The 14,883-nt window shown below is 46.2% G+C and overlaps 3 protein-coding genes across 3 annotated transcripts; 2 read left to right on the plus strand and 1 right to left on the minus strand.

Moving 5' to 3' along the window:
• Positions 1-515: 515 nt before the first annotated feature.
• LOC133922936 (VAN3-binding protein-like) lies at positions 516-1,917 on the plus strand. Its single transcript, XM_062368446.1, has 4 exons — positions 516-767; positions 856-1,246; positions 1,329-1,472; positions 1,562-1,917. Exons 1-4 carry the CDS (start codon positions 516-518, stop codon positions 1,915-1,917), a joined length of 1,143 nt encoding a protein of 380 aa, XP_062224430.1.
• An 8,093-nt stretch (positions 1,918-10,010) lies between these two features.
• Positions 10,011-12,857, plus strand: LOC133921617 (uncharacterized). Its single transcript, XM_062366568.1, has 5 exons — positions 10,011-10,499; positions 11,527-11,740; positions 11,924-12,017; positions 12,195-12,426; positions 12,678-12,857. The coding sequence occupies exons 1-5, from the start codon at positions 10,138-10,140 to the stop codon at positions 12,706-12,708; spliced, it is 933 nt and encodes a 310-aa protein (XP_062222552.1). The 5' UTR covers positions 10,011-10,137; the 3' UTR covers positions 12,709-12,857.
• Positions 12,858-12,870: 13 nt separating this feature from the next.
• On the minus strand, positions 12,871-14,542 carry LOC133921616 (uncharacterized). The gene is made up of 2 exons (XM_062366566.1): positions 13,255-14,542; positions 12,871-13,027 (listed from the first exon to the last, which is right to left on the minus strand). The coding sequence occupies exon 1, from the start codon at positions 14,513-14,515 to the stop codon at positions 13,271-13,273; it is 1,245 nt and encodes a 414-aa protein (XP_062222550.1). The 5' UTR covers positions 14,516-14,542; the 3' UTR covers positions 12,871-13,027; positions 13,255-13,270.
• Positions 14,543-14,883: the final 341 nt, after the last annotated feature.

Here is a 14,883-nt window from a genome sequence, read left to right on the forward strand (position 1 = left end):
ATTCGCCCCCTTACTTGCAGCTTACCAGTGTGCCGCGACACATGGCAAATGGCACCAGATGTTCGCTGATCCACCCCTCTTTGTGACTCGTGTCAGTTTGCTCCGACAATATCGGCGTCAGATTCACCGGTAAGAATAAACTAGCAGAGAATGTACACTGGAAGGCTCACGAGTCCGAGGTGTTCCTTATACCCTCGACATTTTTATATGCAGCAACGCAGACAAACCCCGACGCGCCTGTCTCCCTCATGCCCTCCCACCCCGCCGGTGCAGCGTACGCAGACGGCAAATGGCCACTCCGAAAGCAACGCTATTTACGTGTCGCTCGCTACGGGGGAGGCAGCGGTGTCAGAGGCGAAGCGTTGGTGTTTCCTGCCGCACACGCAGCCTCTTTCCCGTGCTTCCGTGTCGCCGTGGCCTCCGAGCGCCCAATAAGTAGGCGGCGGGTATCACCGGCCGGATGCAACCAATGTGAAGAACACTGCGGTAGGAAGGCAACGGTTGAAGAAACGAGTATGGAGGATCACTTGTTGCTCATGGACGGCGCCCAGACTGGTGCTCTGGCGGTGCAGTCGCCGATGGAACCCATGGAGTTCCTGTCGCGGTCGTGGAGCGTCTCGGCCTCGGAGATATCCAAGGTGCTGACCGGCGGCGTCGGTGGGAGGCGGAGCTCCAACTTCGTTGCCGACCGCCTGTCCGGGATGCTCATGTCGGAGACGCTCGCGCTCGCCGCAACCTCCGGCACCAACTTCAGCCCTCGCAAAAGCGTAAGAAATTCGATCGAGATGTGGCTCGTTTCTGCAATGCTAATGCAGTTGAACCAATGGATTTGGTGTTGCGTGATTTACTGTACAGACTCTCAGGAGCAGGAGCGCGATCTCCGCGCACCACCAGGTCCACCACACGGTCCACACGATCGAGAGGTGGTTTCACCACCGGGACGCGAGCAGCAGGGTGGACAAGGCCCGCACCGAGAGGGCGCGCGTGCACGCCGCGGTCTCCGTGGCGAGCGTGGCGGCCGCGGTAGCCGCCGTGGCCGCGGGCGCCGCAAGCCCGGAGGTGGACACCGAGGGCGCCCAGATGGACACCGCGCTAGCGTCCGCGATGCAGCTTCTGGCCTCGCACTGCATCGAGATCGCCGAGCTCTCTGGGGCCGACCACGACCAGGTGGCCTCCGCCGTGGAGTCCGCCGTCGACGTGCGGAGCTCTGGGGATCTCTTGACCCTGACCGCCGCCACAGCCACAGGTTAGTGATCAGTGAGCACACAAGCAATTGCAATTGCATTTTAGCTGCATGCTGAGGCGTCACACTCCGCCAATCGTGACAGCTCTCAGAGGAGCCACGGCGCTGAGGCAGCCAGTGCAGCGGGAGGCGAGGAGCAAAGCGGCCGTGGCGTCGTATGAGAAGTCCGGCAACTGCCGTGCTGACATCTGGTGCAAGGAAGGGACGCTGCTGAAACGCAACCACAAAGGTAAGCAACAATCGTTCTTTCCGACGCTACACGCCGGACGTACGTGACACAACTTTTGTGTAATTCAAATTGAACCGTCGTCGCCAAAGGCGCTCTGCACTGGAAGCAAGTGGCCGTCTACATCAACAAGAAGTCGCAGGTGATGGTGAAGCTCAAGAGCAAGCACATCGGCGGCGCCTTCTCCAAGAAGAAGAAGGGCGTCGTGTACGGCGTCTACGACGACATGCTGTCGTGCCCGGCGCACGGGGGCGGCATGCCAGGTTTAGCGGCAGAGACATGCCACTTCGGGCTGAGGACGGCGCAGGGCCTGCTCGAGTTCCAGTGCGAGAGCAGGATGCAGAGGCTGGATTGGGTGGAATCGGTGAAGAACCTGCTCCGGCAGGTGGCCGTCGGGACTGCTCAACTCGAGCAGTCCTTCGAGTCCCTCAGGCTTAGTGCCTCGTGAGTTTGCGTGCGTGTTGCGTGTAAATTTGCCTCCGTTTGTCGTTCGGTTTTAACATTTGGAGCAACCGGGGTGTGATTTGCAGAATAATGTGCAGAGTTGTAAGCAGGTGGTAAATGTTAGTGCCAAGATGCTGGTCTATCTATCCTATTTGTCCAATCTCTGTAAACCTCGAGTTGAGCTAGTTGTTACTCCTTTTTTTGCGAATGTTTAGTCATTACTGTGATGCAAACATTTACAATCTAATATTCAAATTGGCTGCTTCTTTAACGGGCCGCATGTTCTATGGACTGGGTCTGCATTACAGAGCTCGGCGCAACAACCAACTTTTTTTTGAGAAACAAGCGATTTTTGTGATTTGCATAAAGATTCTAGGCACCTGCACGGTGACATGAACAGAAGTACCTAGCCGCCAAGCAGGTGGATGTGGACTCAGCAGGCTCAAGCCAGCGAAGACGTGGAGCGGCGGCGGTAGTTACATCATCCGGCGGTAGTGTCGTGGAGATTAATTGGGCTGGTATTGAAATCCAATATAGGAGCATTCAGACAACAGTATCCACAAACAAAAACAAAGAAATTAGGTACAGCTAGAGACCAGAAACAAGATACAAGCAGCAGATTTAGAAAACTAAGTACAACCATTATACACGACTTGATCAGACACAGAGTAGCTAAACAACACAACAACAAAGATGGAAGCAGCTCCACCACAGCAGATACTAGCAGTATAAACAAATGGGGTGATAGAACCACTGCAAATCATTGGTAGACTTCCAACCTTCTAGTCTTATCCTCCAAGTAGGAACCCAGAACATAGAAGTTAAATCTCCCAGACATTAGATTGGGCAGTATGACTAGGTTGAAAGCCGTTGCAACACTCCATAGTTGCACTAGAGCCGCGTCACGTTTCTCCTTGTCGCCTTCCTTGAGCAAGATTTTTCACTTCTGCAAGTAAGAAAGACTGTTTAGAAGAATATCAATCGACCTGTTGGGGAATATCCTCTCAATCGCTATTTTGTTATGAACCCGCCATATCGCCTAGCACAACCCTGCAAAGAGGAGCAGACCCAGATTTGATGATAGATTAAGTTTCTAACTTAGCCAACCAATAGAAAATTCATCAAGGTTCCTAGTTTGTCTAGGCCAACCAAAACATTCCCTAAATCCACTCCATCTGAAGGTAGTAAGAACGCATTGGAAGAAAATATGATTCGCATTTTCTTTATTGCCACAGATACAGCAGGCATCACTACCCTTCTAATCTCTTTTTTTAAGTGGTTGTCATTTGAAGTCTATTGTTAAACATCTGTCAGATAAAATCTTAATTTTTGGGGGAACTTTGATTTTCCAAAAATTTCACTAATTGTGCTTCTTATCCTACCATCCAAGATAAAACGGTATATGAGGATTTAGTTGTGAAATTCCTAGACTTCTCTAACACCCAGTCTATTTCGTCGTTCAGCTCATCCAAGTGAATAGAGTTTATCAACGTCCTCAACTCTTCAACACTCCCTAACTCTCAGGGGTCAGAGCTCTCCTGAAATTGATCCTGAAGGTGTCGTTATCAAAGCAATCATCCACCTAGGCAGTTGCATCCAAGGTCATATTATAAAGATCAGGGAATTGGACTTTAAGGGGGTGGTATGAACCCATGTGTCAGTCCAAAATCTAATCCTTTTTCCATTGAGAACTTTGTAGACGACCCCCAATGAAAAAGATGCTTAACCTTATGTAGACCTTGCCGTAATTAAGAGGAACCTTTCCTCTTAGAGCTAAAGAAATACCCATCTCTCATGCACTTTGCCCTTAACAGTTTGCACCAGAGGTCATCTCCATTATTCAAGATTTTCTAAATCCATTTCACTATTAGGAATAGATTCATCACCTATATAAGTTGATGATACCTAGACCTAAGTATCCTAAGCACCTCTCCAGAAAAATTTGGCCCTGATAGAGTTCATTTTGCTATGGAGGAGATAAAAACCCATGATGTACATGAGGAGACTACTCAAGCAGGTGTTAGCTAAAACAAGCCTCCCCTAATGACATGTTTTTCCCTTTCTAAGGATCCAGTCTTTTCCAAAGCTTTTGTACCAAGGTATCAAAAGCAGCCAGGCCTATACGCTGATCATCAATTGGAATCCCAATATATTTGATTAACATGACCCCTAATTTGCAGTTGAGCATATTGGCATATTTATCTTTTGTTGTTTGGTCAACCCTAAACACAAAAGCCTCACTTTTATGGAAGTTTATTTTATATTCAGACATCCATTCAAAACATTACAAGATGACTTTCATATTCAAAATGCTATCCTCCAAACAATTAGTCATAATCACTGTATCATCTACATATTGGATATGTGTAATGCCCCATGGAATAAGATGTTCCATCAAACCTGAGACCAGACCTCTATCCCTAGTCTTATTCATCATTGAGTCCTAGTCTTATTCATCATTGAGTCCAGAACCTTTGCCACTAGGTTGAAGAGAATAGAAGACAAGGGATCCCCTGTTTAAAGCCTTGGTATGTGTAGCGAAAATAGCCTTATTAGGCTATGATTATAATTTTAATGATTAATGACAATATAGTCATTAAAATTAACATGTTTGTCAAAAATATATATGTTAGTAGGTTTTATAGAAGCAATACATCAAGAAGCCACCACAGCTAAGATAAAGTTTGATTGAATTAGAGAAGTTCCAAGAGAATGGACCTCACCGAAAGGTCTGATGTAGAGGAATTTGTACTCACCGGAGCATTGTGCATAGAGACTGATAGCCTCACCAGATATTTCAGTGAATATGACATGAACTAGAGTATTTCTGATAAAGAGGGAGAATGCTGAGAACCTCACCGGTGATCTGCACAGGGTAATACCGGAGCATTTCTTGTAGAAAAGAATGCAAGTATAGAAGACTGAAGATCAATCCACCGAAAGGTCCAGTGCTTTGTTTGTGCATACCGGAGTATAGCACCAGAGCATTTCTTGTAGAGGTTACTGCAAGTGCTGAAAAATGAAGATCAACTCACCGCATAGTACGGTGATCATAGAGATAGTTGCACCAGAGCATTTTCAAGGAAAAGGAGAGAAGGTTTAACTCACCGGAAGATCCAATGTGAATGGAATGAACACTGGAGCATTTTAAACAGAGAGGCTGTAAAGGCTTAGATAGCTAAAGATAACTCACCGAAAGGTCCGGTGATGAATTTGAAGGCACACCGGAGTGTCCGATGTTCACAGGGATTTTGAGTGGAAGTCCAACAGCTAGATTCTGAGGTTGTACTCACCCGATGATACAGTGTTAGTACTACTGTTCTCACCGCATCATCCAGTGTTAACAACTTTTCTGAGCCATTGGAAAAACGACTAGTTGGCGGGTTTGAGGCTATAAATACCCCTCCACTCAGTCATTTGAAGGTGTGGCATGCTGCTGGAGTCTAGAGGAAGCTCATGTACACTTGAGACATCTAAGCCACCAAAATTCTTAAAGTAATTATTCAAGGCAATTAAGTACAAGATTAGAGAGTGTTTAGTGCTTATAGGTCTAGAGTGAGTTGTAGCTAGGTGCTACAGCTTAAAGAAGGAATCAATGAGTAATTCTAGCTTATACCGAGTGATACATCGACGCTTAGAGTCTTGGTGACTCATCGGCATCTTGGGTCTTGGTGACTCAAGCTTGTTGACCCTCCGACTTGGTGTTGAGCGGCGGCAAGACGCGTGTACGGGGACACGGAGACTCTTGCCTTGGTGGCTCAAGCTCCGAAGTGATCACGGTGCCAAGTGACCAGATGATAGGCTAATGGTGAGACCTTGTCTTGGTGGTTTGGTGGCTCATCATGTTTGAGACTTTGTCTTGGTGACTTGGTGTAGTTCAAAAGTCATGACCAAAAGAGTCGTGCCAACCGGGAGCATATCTTTTTGTGAAGCTCCAATGTGAACTAGGGGTGACATTCATACCATCGATACAACAGGATAAAAATCTCTTGTGTCGAGTTTGTCTCTCTACCTTATTTAGGTTTTCACATTTATATACTTGCAATTTACCTTGCTAGAGTATGTTGCAAATCCTCTTGAGCGGTAGAGTAGACACACTAAATAAATATAGAGCATATTTAAATAGAAATTGAGATAGTTTTATCCTGTGAAGTTTTTAGAGCCAATTTTATTTAGGTTTCTAAGTGTCCTAATTCACCCTATTCTTAGGACGTCACCGTTCATCACAGTATGTTTTAAAATAAGAGCCCCTTTGTCCATTTACATTAATGCAGACATGACCTCCTTGAACTGTTTGCATCACCTAATGTGTCCATCTTTTGGAAAAACCCTTCTTAATTATAACTTCTTTGAGAAAATCTCATCTAATCTTATCATAGGTTTTTTTTTTCCAAAGTCAATCTTGGAAGAAGCCCCTGTTTTTTAAATGTCTTAGCTCATGGATAATCTCATGAACAATGACCACCCTGTTCAAGGTGTTCCTCCCCTTGATAAAAGCTGACTGACATTCATCGATAACCCTATCAGTCATAGGGCTCAGCCTATCAATCATCATCTTTGTGAAGGCTTTGTAGTCCATATTTAGAAGGCAAATGGGTATATATTTTCTAATATTATTGGTCTCTTTTTTTTGGAATCAGAATTATAATTCTGTAGTTAAGTCTCTTGATATCCAAATTGCCATCATTGAAGTCTTGTAACATGGCATACATATCACCCGTGATAACATGCCAAAATTTCTGGAAAAAATGAACTCTAAACCCATTAGGACTGGAGCAGAGTCCACCCCATGGTGGTCTGGATTGCCCTATCTAAGTCCTCTCTCTTAAAGGGGTTCCAAGGACTCCTTGTCCTGAGGAGCAACTTGCTTATTCTGACTCCAAAACTAAAGCTTGGAGTAGATCCCTTTATCTAATTGGGAACCAAATAAGTGCTTATAGAACTCTATGATATGCTTCATAATATCCTTTTGTTCCCTCACCACTCCAGAATCAGTCTCCAGCTGCATTATTTGGTTTTTCCTCTTCCTTCCATTAGCACAAAGGTGGAAGAACTTAGTATTAAATCCCCATGGAGAATCCAGTCTAGCCCACCTCTCCTCTGCCAATAAATCTTCTCCATGAGATAAAGTTTTTTCTATATCTAGCTCGATTTGGTATCTATTATTCTATTCCTCAACAAATGAACCCTCTTTATCTGCTTTGGCATACAAGCTCTCCGAGTCCTGGGAGAGGAGTTTCTTTTGAGCTTTACTTGACCCATTTATTTGCCTACTCCACCTAACAAAGAATTATCTGTTTTTAATAGGCACCTAGGCCATCAATCTAGTGAATAGATTTTCTCAAATATTCTTTCTTTAAAGGAGACCCATTTTCCCTCGAACAGGTCCTTAATCCCAGGCTAAAGCAACCACTGCTTCTCAAAGAAGAAGTATTTTGGCTCCTCACTTTGGCCTCCCCTGAGTCCAAGATGATGGACTATGCTCAGATCCCACTGCGTTAATGCTCCATGCACTATATAGAGGGAATCTTTCCTCCCATTCAGTGGTGATCAAAATTCTGTCAAAGTTCACCATCACAGGGTTTTCTTGTTTGTTAGTCTATGTAAATTGCTCCCTAGATCTTTGAATTTCCCATAATTGGTAGTTACCAATGAAGTAATTAAACATCCCTAACAAATGGTAATTCACATTGCCATTGTTTTTATCAGTAGTTGACCTTATCAAGTTGAAGTCACTGCCCATAACAATGGTCATGGGTTCATCCTCACAATAAGATCTTAGTTCTTGAAGGAAGTGCTCAGACCAGCTATGGTCTATAGGACCATACACAGTTATTAGGTTCCACTGAAGTTAGTGCTTTTGTTCCTTAAGATCATATTGATAAAGTAGTTACCAATGTGATATCCCTTCATTTCAATGGTTTCCTCCCTCACACCCATGAGGATTCCACCTAAATGCCCATTCGTAGGCAACCGTTTCCAAGTGAAAGGGATGTGACTAGAAATATCAGCTAGTTCCTTACTAGTGAAATCATTCTTAATGGTCTCTTGTAACCCCACACCATCCAATCTTTCCTGCAAAATATAATCTCAAATTTGTTTTCTTCTGGATGGTTTACCTAGCCCTCTAACATTCCAAATTAGAGTTCTTATGAGCACTCCTACATCTTCTAGGCTTAGGAGCTTGTTTATCCAAGTCTAAGTTCTTATCCTTCACTGCCCCATAGCCTCAGATAGTGTTATCAATGATCTTCATAAGATCAGCTGAGTTTCCTTCCTCACCATGAGAGGAGGTTTTCTCAGCAAGTTTGGCTAAATACTCCTTGTAATTAACTTCTGCTATGGCTACCCTAGCCCTTTCTTCAGACTTAAAAGCTAAGATAAGTTCAGTTGGATTATCTACTTCTACATCAAACTTATTGATAACTTCAGCAAGATATATATCAGAAGCATTATTCAGCATAACAAATAGATTGTTAGAGGGAGTACCTATTTTTTCATGGTTCTTGACTCTCAGTCTGTTGAGAGTGTCTTGCCCATTTGTCGCAGACTCTATCCTGTGCCCTTGGTTTCACTTCGCACTGTTGACCGCCAGGGTTCTACGCCGTGTTGTGCCAGGCCTTCTCTTGATTTTTTCCTGTCTCGGCGCCCAATTGCTTTGTGGTCTTATATTTGGAGTATCATTCGTCATAGGATGGTTAGCCAGGAGTTGCCGTGCCTACCGCCGTCTCCTAGCCGAGGCCTGGCGCACGCTTAGTGCATCTTTGAGCATTGCCGATCTGACGCATTAGGGCAAAACTTTGAGTAGAAATAATTCTAGTATTATTTTAATATACATATGATAATATACAAAAATTTATATAATCATATAAACAAATTAAAAAATCTTCAACCTGATGTCAGTGTACCACCTGCATATAGTTTCGTTCGTGGAAGTGTCGTGGCATGCTCTCTTCCATGTCGCGTTACGAGATCGACGTATGGTGCGTGATGACACCAATTAATCTGACTCGTGGTTCAGGTTTGCATGCCCGATTCTGAATCCGCCGCAGGCGAGAAGAGAACTCACGGATGAGAAGAAAAAAAAACTCACGGATCATGAGATGATGAAAACCGAGGTTATTACGTGCCTTGATTTGCTTGGCTTCATGCACGTTCTCAAAAACGGATTTGAGAATAATCACTGGGTTTGACAGCATTGCTAAACGCTGATTACTAGGCAGAGTAGCGTGTGTGAACTCTGAAAGCAACTGCGTGTGGGACCGGAAGTTTAAGGGGGAGCCACGTCGGCCAACCTCCGTACACACGTGGGAATACGGCCATCTTTGGCTCTTTGCTGTGCAGGATATTACGGCTGGCAAATGCCAACGTGGATAAATTCCACCCAAGAACGAGAAACGGAGGAAGCAATGTTTGGGGGATGAAAAATCGTTGGCGCACAGTAGAAGCTACACGGTCATGAGTTGTTCTTTTTTTTCTTGTTACTTCCGATCAGAAGCAATAATATGATTTTTCTGTGAAACAGGGCAAAATTCTGTTTACGACATATGCGCCAAACGGTTCATTGTTTACTTGCAAATTCACATAAAAAACTTTATCAAATGAGGATATCCTTCTTTCAAAATATATAGATTATACCTATTCCATTATGCTACTGGATTTCTATTACCTATATGTACTGCAGCATTTTTAGCTTATTCCTGCAGAACTTATTATTATTGTAAACTAACTCGGTTTACATTATACTCGTAGATAGGTTGGGATTAGAAATTCTGCATAGAAGTATTGTACCATGAAGAGATGTTTTTAATTAAACTCATTATTTTTATAAAAAGTGACATAGTATTCCTTGAAAGTATAACAATTACGGAAGTTATAAAAAGTAACAAAGATTTTTAGACCATTACAGAAAAATGAGAAAACTAACTTGACTCATCAATCATTTACTAAAAGAGTATAAAAGAATTCAACCAATAAGAAGCTCAATAGCCCAAGAAACCGCAGGAAGTAGTTTGGTGACCCCTAGCAATACCCAACCTCTCTCTAGAATCTAGATATATGAGGGAGTGTAACAGATAGATTCGTTGGTTCATTTTTGCAACGCCTCAAAAGCCCAAATTTGGTCCTGCTCCCACTACGCGGAAGCGGTCGGAGACAAGAGAAGGGGATTGGATAGAGCGTGCGCAGGCAAGGAGACCACGAACTCGACGATAAGCTCTCCGCCATGAGGAACCCGCCGGGCAGGCACCTCCTCCGCCTCACCAGCCGTGCCGTGCGCTCCTCCTCCTCCTCGTCGGCGCTCGGCGGCGGCGGCGCTTCCACCTCCGCCGCGTCCCCGCGCCCGCGCACAGTCGCCGGGGGACGGCCCCTGCGCGCCAGCTCGCCGCCCCCGCCCTCCGCGGTTGCCGCCGCCGCGTACTGGGATTCCCGCTCGCTCCGCCGCGACGGGGAGGAGGACTGGGAGGAGGTCGTCGCCCCTGGTCCCGGAGAGGCGGCGGAGGATGAGGAGGACGAAGAGTACAGGGTGGTGTTCTGGTCCCCACCCACCATAGACGAGGTCACCGGCGCAGTCACCAGCATCCAGCAGTAAGATTTGCTTGCTCACCTCGTTAAAGAAGATTTTATTTTCGTTCACTCGCTTAGATTGGATCCAACTGTGCGTTTTGACGTTCCTTGTGTTGGTGATGGGCGTGAAGCGTGATTGTTAGGGCCCAAGTTAACCTTGCTTACATGGATTGGATTAGATTGGAGCTGTTCTTTTATGCAGTTTGATGCGAGGTAGTTAATTTCTAGATTAGATGGGGACTTAGGAGCCTTCCATGCTCCAGTTAATTGATTAGTTGGAGTTAGCATCCTTTTGTCGTCATTAGTGTTTAATCTGGGCTCTAATTGCCGTGGTCAACTGGTCATAATTGTATTTCTATTATAGGATGCTGTTTTAGGCTTGTTTCCCTGCCGTAGTTGGCTGGAGTTCAGGGGAGTTGCACGGAGGGATGCCCATTGCAACTTGAATACCATTACTTGTCACGCAGAATTCATGAACAATTATGAATGTGGTCCTAACGATGCTGTGTTTCTTGAATCGTTGGATCGTTCTGCGGCATGTACGGCATGGTAGGCTGTGATGTATGGATTGTTATTGAATGTTTGGATCCACCTAAGTACATTAACTTTCAATTAGGGTTAGTAGACACAATATGATGAATTAAAGTTGCAATTATGATAACTGCTCAGCCTCAGTGTTTGTTTGCTTGCAACCTTTTCCAACCCTATGGGTTGCATTTCTTGAATACATCATTCATTCCTTCCTTGTTAAGTGATCCCCAAAAGTAGCTTTCTTGTGCTATCAAATGGTACATTTAGGTTTTAACAAAAAGATCAAAATTTGCTATCTTTTGTGGTTTTGACGTTTTATACTTACATATTTTTTTCTCGCATTCACAGCATTGTGGCAATGTTTGAATGTTTGCTCATTTTGTACAGTGTGAAAAGAACCTTTTTTCTTAAATGAAGCTGCTATGTACCTTTGCTCAGTAACTAATACCAAAAAGGTGAGCTTTATATATAGTTGCTGTTTATTGCTCCCACTAATTGAGTTACCTGTTTTGTTCAGGGTATTTGAGAATCCTTTTGGCTTGGATTCAGATATAACCGACAGACAAATAGCATTACTGTCCACCTCAGGACATTCATCTGGCGATTCATCAGGATCAGATGACTGGATTGAACCTGCTGCGTATGTTCTCAACTCAACTGCTCTTCTTTCAAGGGAACATAGGAATGTTTTGGATGCTTTCCGTATATTGCAGAAGGATCCTGCTGTTCAGGTCTGAACTTAACCATTTTTTTATGTATTCCAAAACTTTTAGATAGTAACATTATTAATCGCATCATGTTACACTCCCCTATCAAATTTTGATGCTATTCGTGACTTCTGATCCGAGCTTTCACCTAGAAGTTTCTGAACCGCTGGTCTCTTCATCGCTATGTTAACCTTGTCCTTCATGCAGAAAATGGTTATGTCCTTGTCATGTGATAAGGCTGTATGGGATGCTGTCATGAATAATGAGTCAGTTCAAGATTTCAGGAGATCCTTACATGATGGTACGCTATACTAAGCTTTCATGCACATTCATGACTATGCACTCATGTGTTTGTTAAACCACACAGCAGCATTGTGATGACCTTTTGATCTTTAGATGTGTAACATTTGCAAGAAACTTGCTACTTTTGATTGTTTGTCTTTATGTCTTGTCTTACTGCAATCAACCTCATTTTCAGGGAAAGAAAATGATAATAAGGGAAACAGTGATGGTCCTGCTGAAGTGCTTAAGTGGATCCTGGACTGTGCCCAGGCGAAAATAGTGGAATTCCTTGAGAATGTAATGAAGATTGTCAACATGCTGATCCGCCCCCACGGTGATGAGAAGACTGATATGTACAGTGATGCGGTGAAGGCATCCTTCATGCTCACGGTGTTCGTCTTCATCGTGGTGGCCATTGCTCGTATCAAGTGAGCACAACAATCCGTCGACTTTACATTTATATTTCGTGGTCTCTTAGTTATACACGGGAGCACCTCTAGTCAGCTTACCTTAATCAAAATTGATGTCAGCCTTAGCTTCACCCCAGAATTTGCATTTGCTACTGTGACAGTGTCATTGTGGTGTGGGGAGTTACCATATATCGTAGTAATTACAACATTTTTTTATCCTTTCCTTCAACGTACTTATCCTTTTCATTTCCTGGTGCTTTTGACTACAGTTCTGAACATTGGGATTTCTATGTGTGGTGATGCAAAGATTCTGCAAGCCGTTTGTGTATTGTTTGTAGGAGAACATATCAAAGCTTCATAATCACATCCACACGAAATTTATACATTTATTCTTGGGCTGTACCATTTCACCCTGGCAGATCATGCAAGGGAACGGTTGTTTTAGGTCCCTTTTTTTCCATTTGTGTGCTCAATCCTTGGAGCCATATACGTTCGGTTCTTTGACAGCCGGGGTTGAACTCTAGACCAGCCGCAGTGCTCAAGCAACTGCACTCGTCTCGGGTCGTCGGATGGACCTCGCGCTTCCTGCTCCAGCGTCAGCAGATTGTGTTTTGCAGTTCTGCATTCCGGTTTAAGCAAAACATTTGAATTGACACGACTCATTGTCTGAATAAAATTGCACATAATTGATTTGAACCAACTCACGAATTACATGAAGTTAAAATCTTTCATGGAAACACAAAAATCTTAAAGATTCAAAATCACAGCCAAACGGCCGCGAGTGTAAAATCATTCGAACCAATGCCACCACTCAGTATCTCCCACAGAAAAGATAGCGAGGCTCACGAGAAGTCTATAAGCATTAGCCGGTGATCATAGTGCCGGTTCCCTCGTCCGTAAGGATCTCCAGCAGCAGCGAGTGCGGGACGCGGCCGTCGATGATGCTCGCGGTGCGCACCCCCTGCGCGATCGCGCGGACGCAGCACTCCACCTTGGGGATCATCCCGCCGCCCACCTTCCCCTCGGCCACCATCCGCCGCACCCCGGCGACGTCGACCTCCTTCACCAGGCTCCCGGGGTCGTCGCGATCCGCGAGTATGCCGGACACGTCAGTGAGCAGCAGCAGCTTCTCGGCGCCCACCGCCGCCGCGATCTCCCCGGCCGCCGTGTCGGCATTGATGTTGTAGGCTTGCCCGGTCTCGTCGGCGGCCACGGTGGCGATGACCGGGATGTGGCCGGACGCGATGATGGGGTGGAGCACTGTAGGGTCGACGCGCGACACCTCGCCGACGAAGCCGAGGGAGGCGGCGTCGGGGGAGGGCCGCGCGGTGAGGAGGCGCGCGTCCTTGCCGCAGAGGCCGACGGCAGTTGCCCCCGCGAGGCTGATGAGAGAGACGAGCTGCTTGTTTACCTTACCGACCAGCACCATCTCCACGACCTCCATGGTGACCGCGTCGGTGACGCGGAGCCCGTTGCGGAACTGCGGCTCGACGCCGACGCGCGCCAGCCAGGAGTTGATCTCCGGCCCCCCGCCGTGCACGAGCACGGGGCGGAGGCCGACACAGGACAGGAGGACCAGGTCGCGGATCACCGACGCCTGCAGCTCCGCCGACTTCATCGCCGCCCCGCCGTACTTCACCACCACCGTCTTGCCCTTGAACCGCTGGATGAACGGGAGCGCCTCCGACAGCACGTCCACGCGGCTCACCGCCGCGGCCGCGGCCGGGGGCGACGAGGGCTGCGCCGCCGCCACCGATGCGGCGGAGACGCGGAGGACCCCGCGGCGGCGGGAGGAGGATGACGAGGCGAGGGGCGCGACGCGGTTGGCGGCCGGGCCGGACCTCGGGAGCGACGTAGAGGGGGCGACGAGGGAGGGGCGGGGCTTCGCTAGGAGCATGGCTGCGACTGGGGCCACGGTGTTCGACGAAATGCCTCGCCCGGGCCGCGGCTTCGGGCTCTTAGTGGGAGGGGTTTGGTGCTCGGGCGTTGGACCTTGGACGTGTGCCGATGCGGCGCGGCGGAAGATGGTACTTGTAATGGGCACGGCGGCGGAGTTGGTGGCGACTCCCGGAGTAGGTGCAACCGGCTGCGGTTGACCGGAGAACATGTTTCCTTTCGGTATCGACCGGATGTGGTCAATGTGGAGTTTGCTATTTCGTGCTCCATAGTTAACAGTACATTTGAATAAGGAATTTGTACCAAAATCTAATTCGGCACAATTCACATTGCAACAAACCTCTACGCTATTTGATACAGATAGAAAGATGCAAGCAGGCAGACTGTTTATTTATTTTAAGATTTATGCAGAAAGTAGATAAAAATAATAATAAAATATATGAAAGAATCAACGGATATATATGTATCAGTGGGATAAATGAACGAACATGAACGACATATGAATTTGCATTTCTCTTCCTTTTTGCCCTGTTACTTCATCGATGATCCATGCGACACCAGAGTTCACTTCTATTTATC

Source organism: Phragmites australis, chromosome 6 (genome assembly GCF_958298935.1).
Source record: "Phragmites australis chromosome 6, lpPhrAust1.1, whole genome shotgun sequence".
Lineage (NCBI taxonomy): Eukaryota > Viridiplantae > Streptophyta > Magnoliopsida > Poales > Poaceae > Phragmites > Phragmites australis.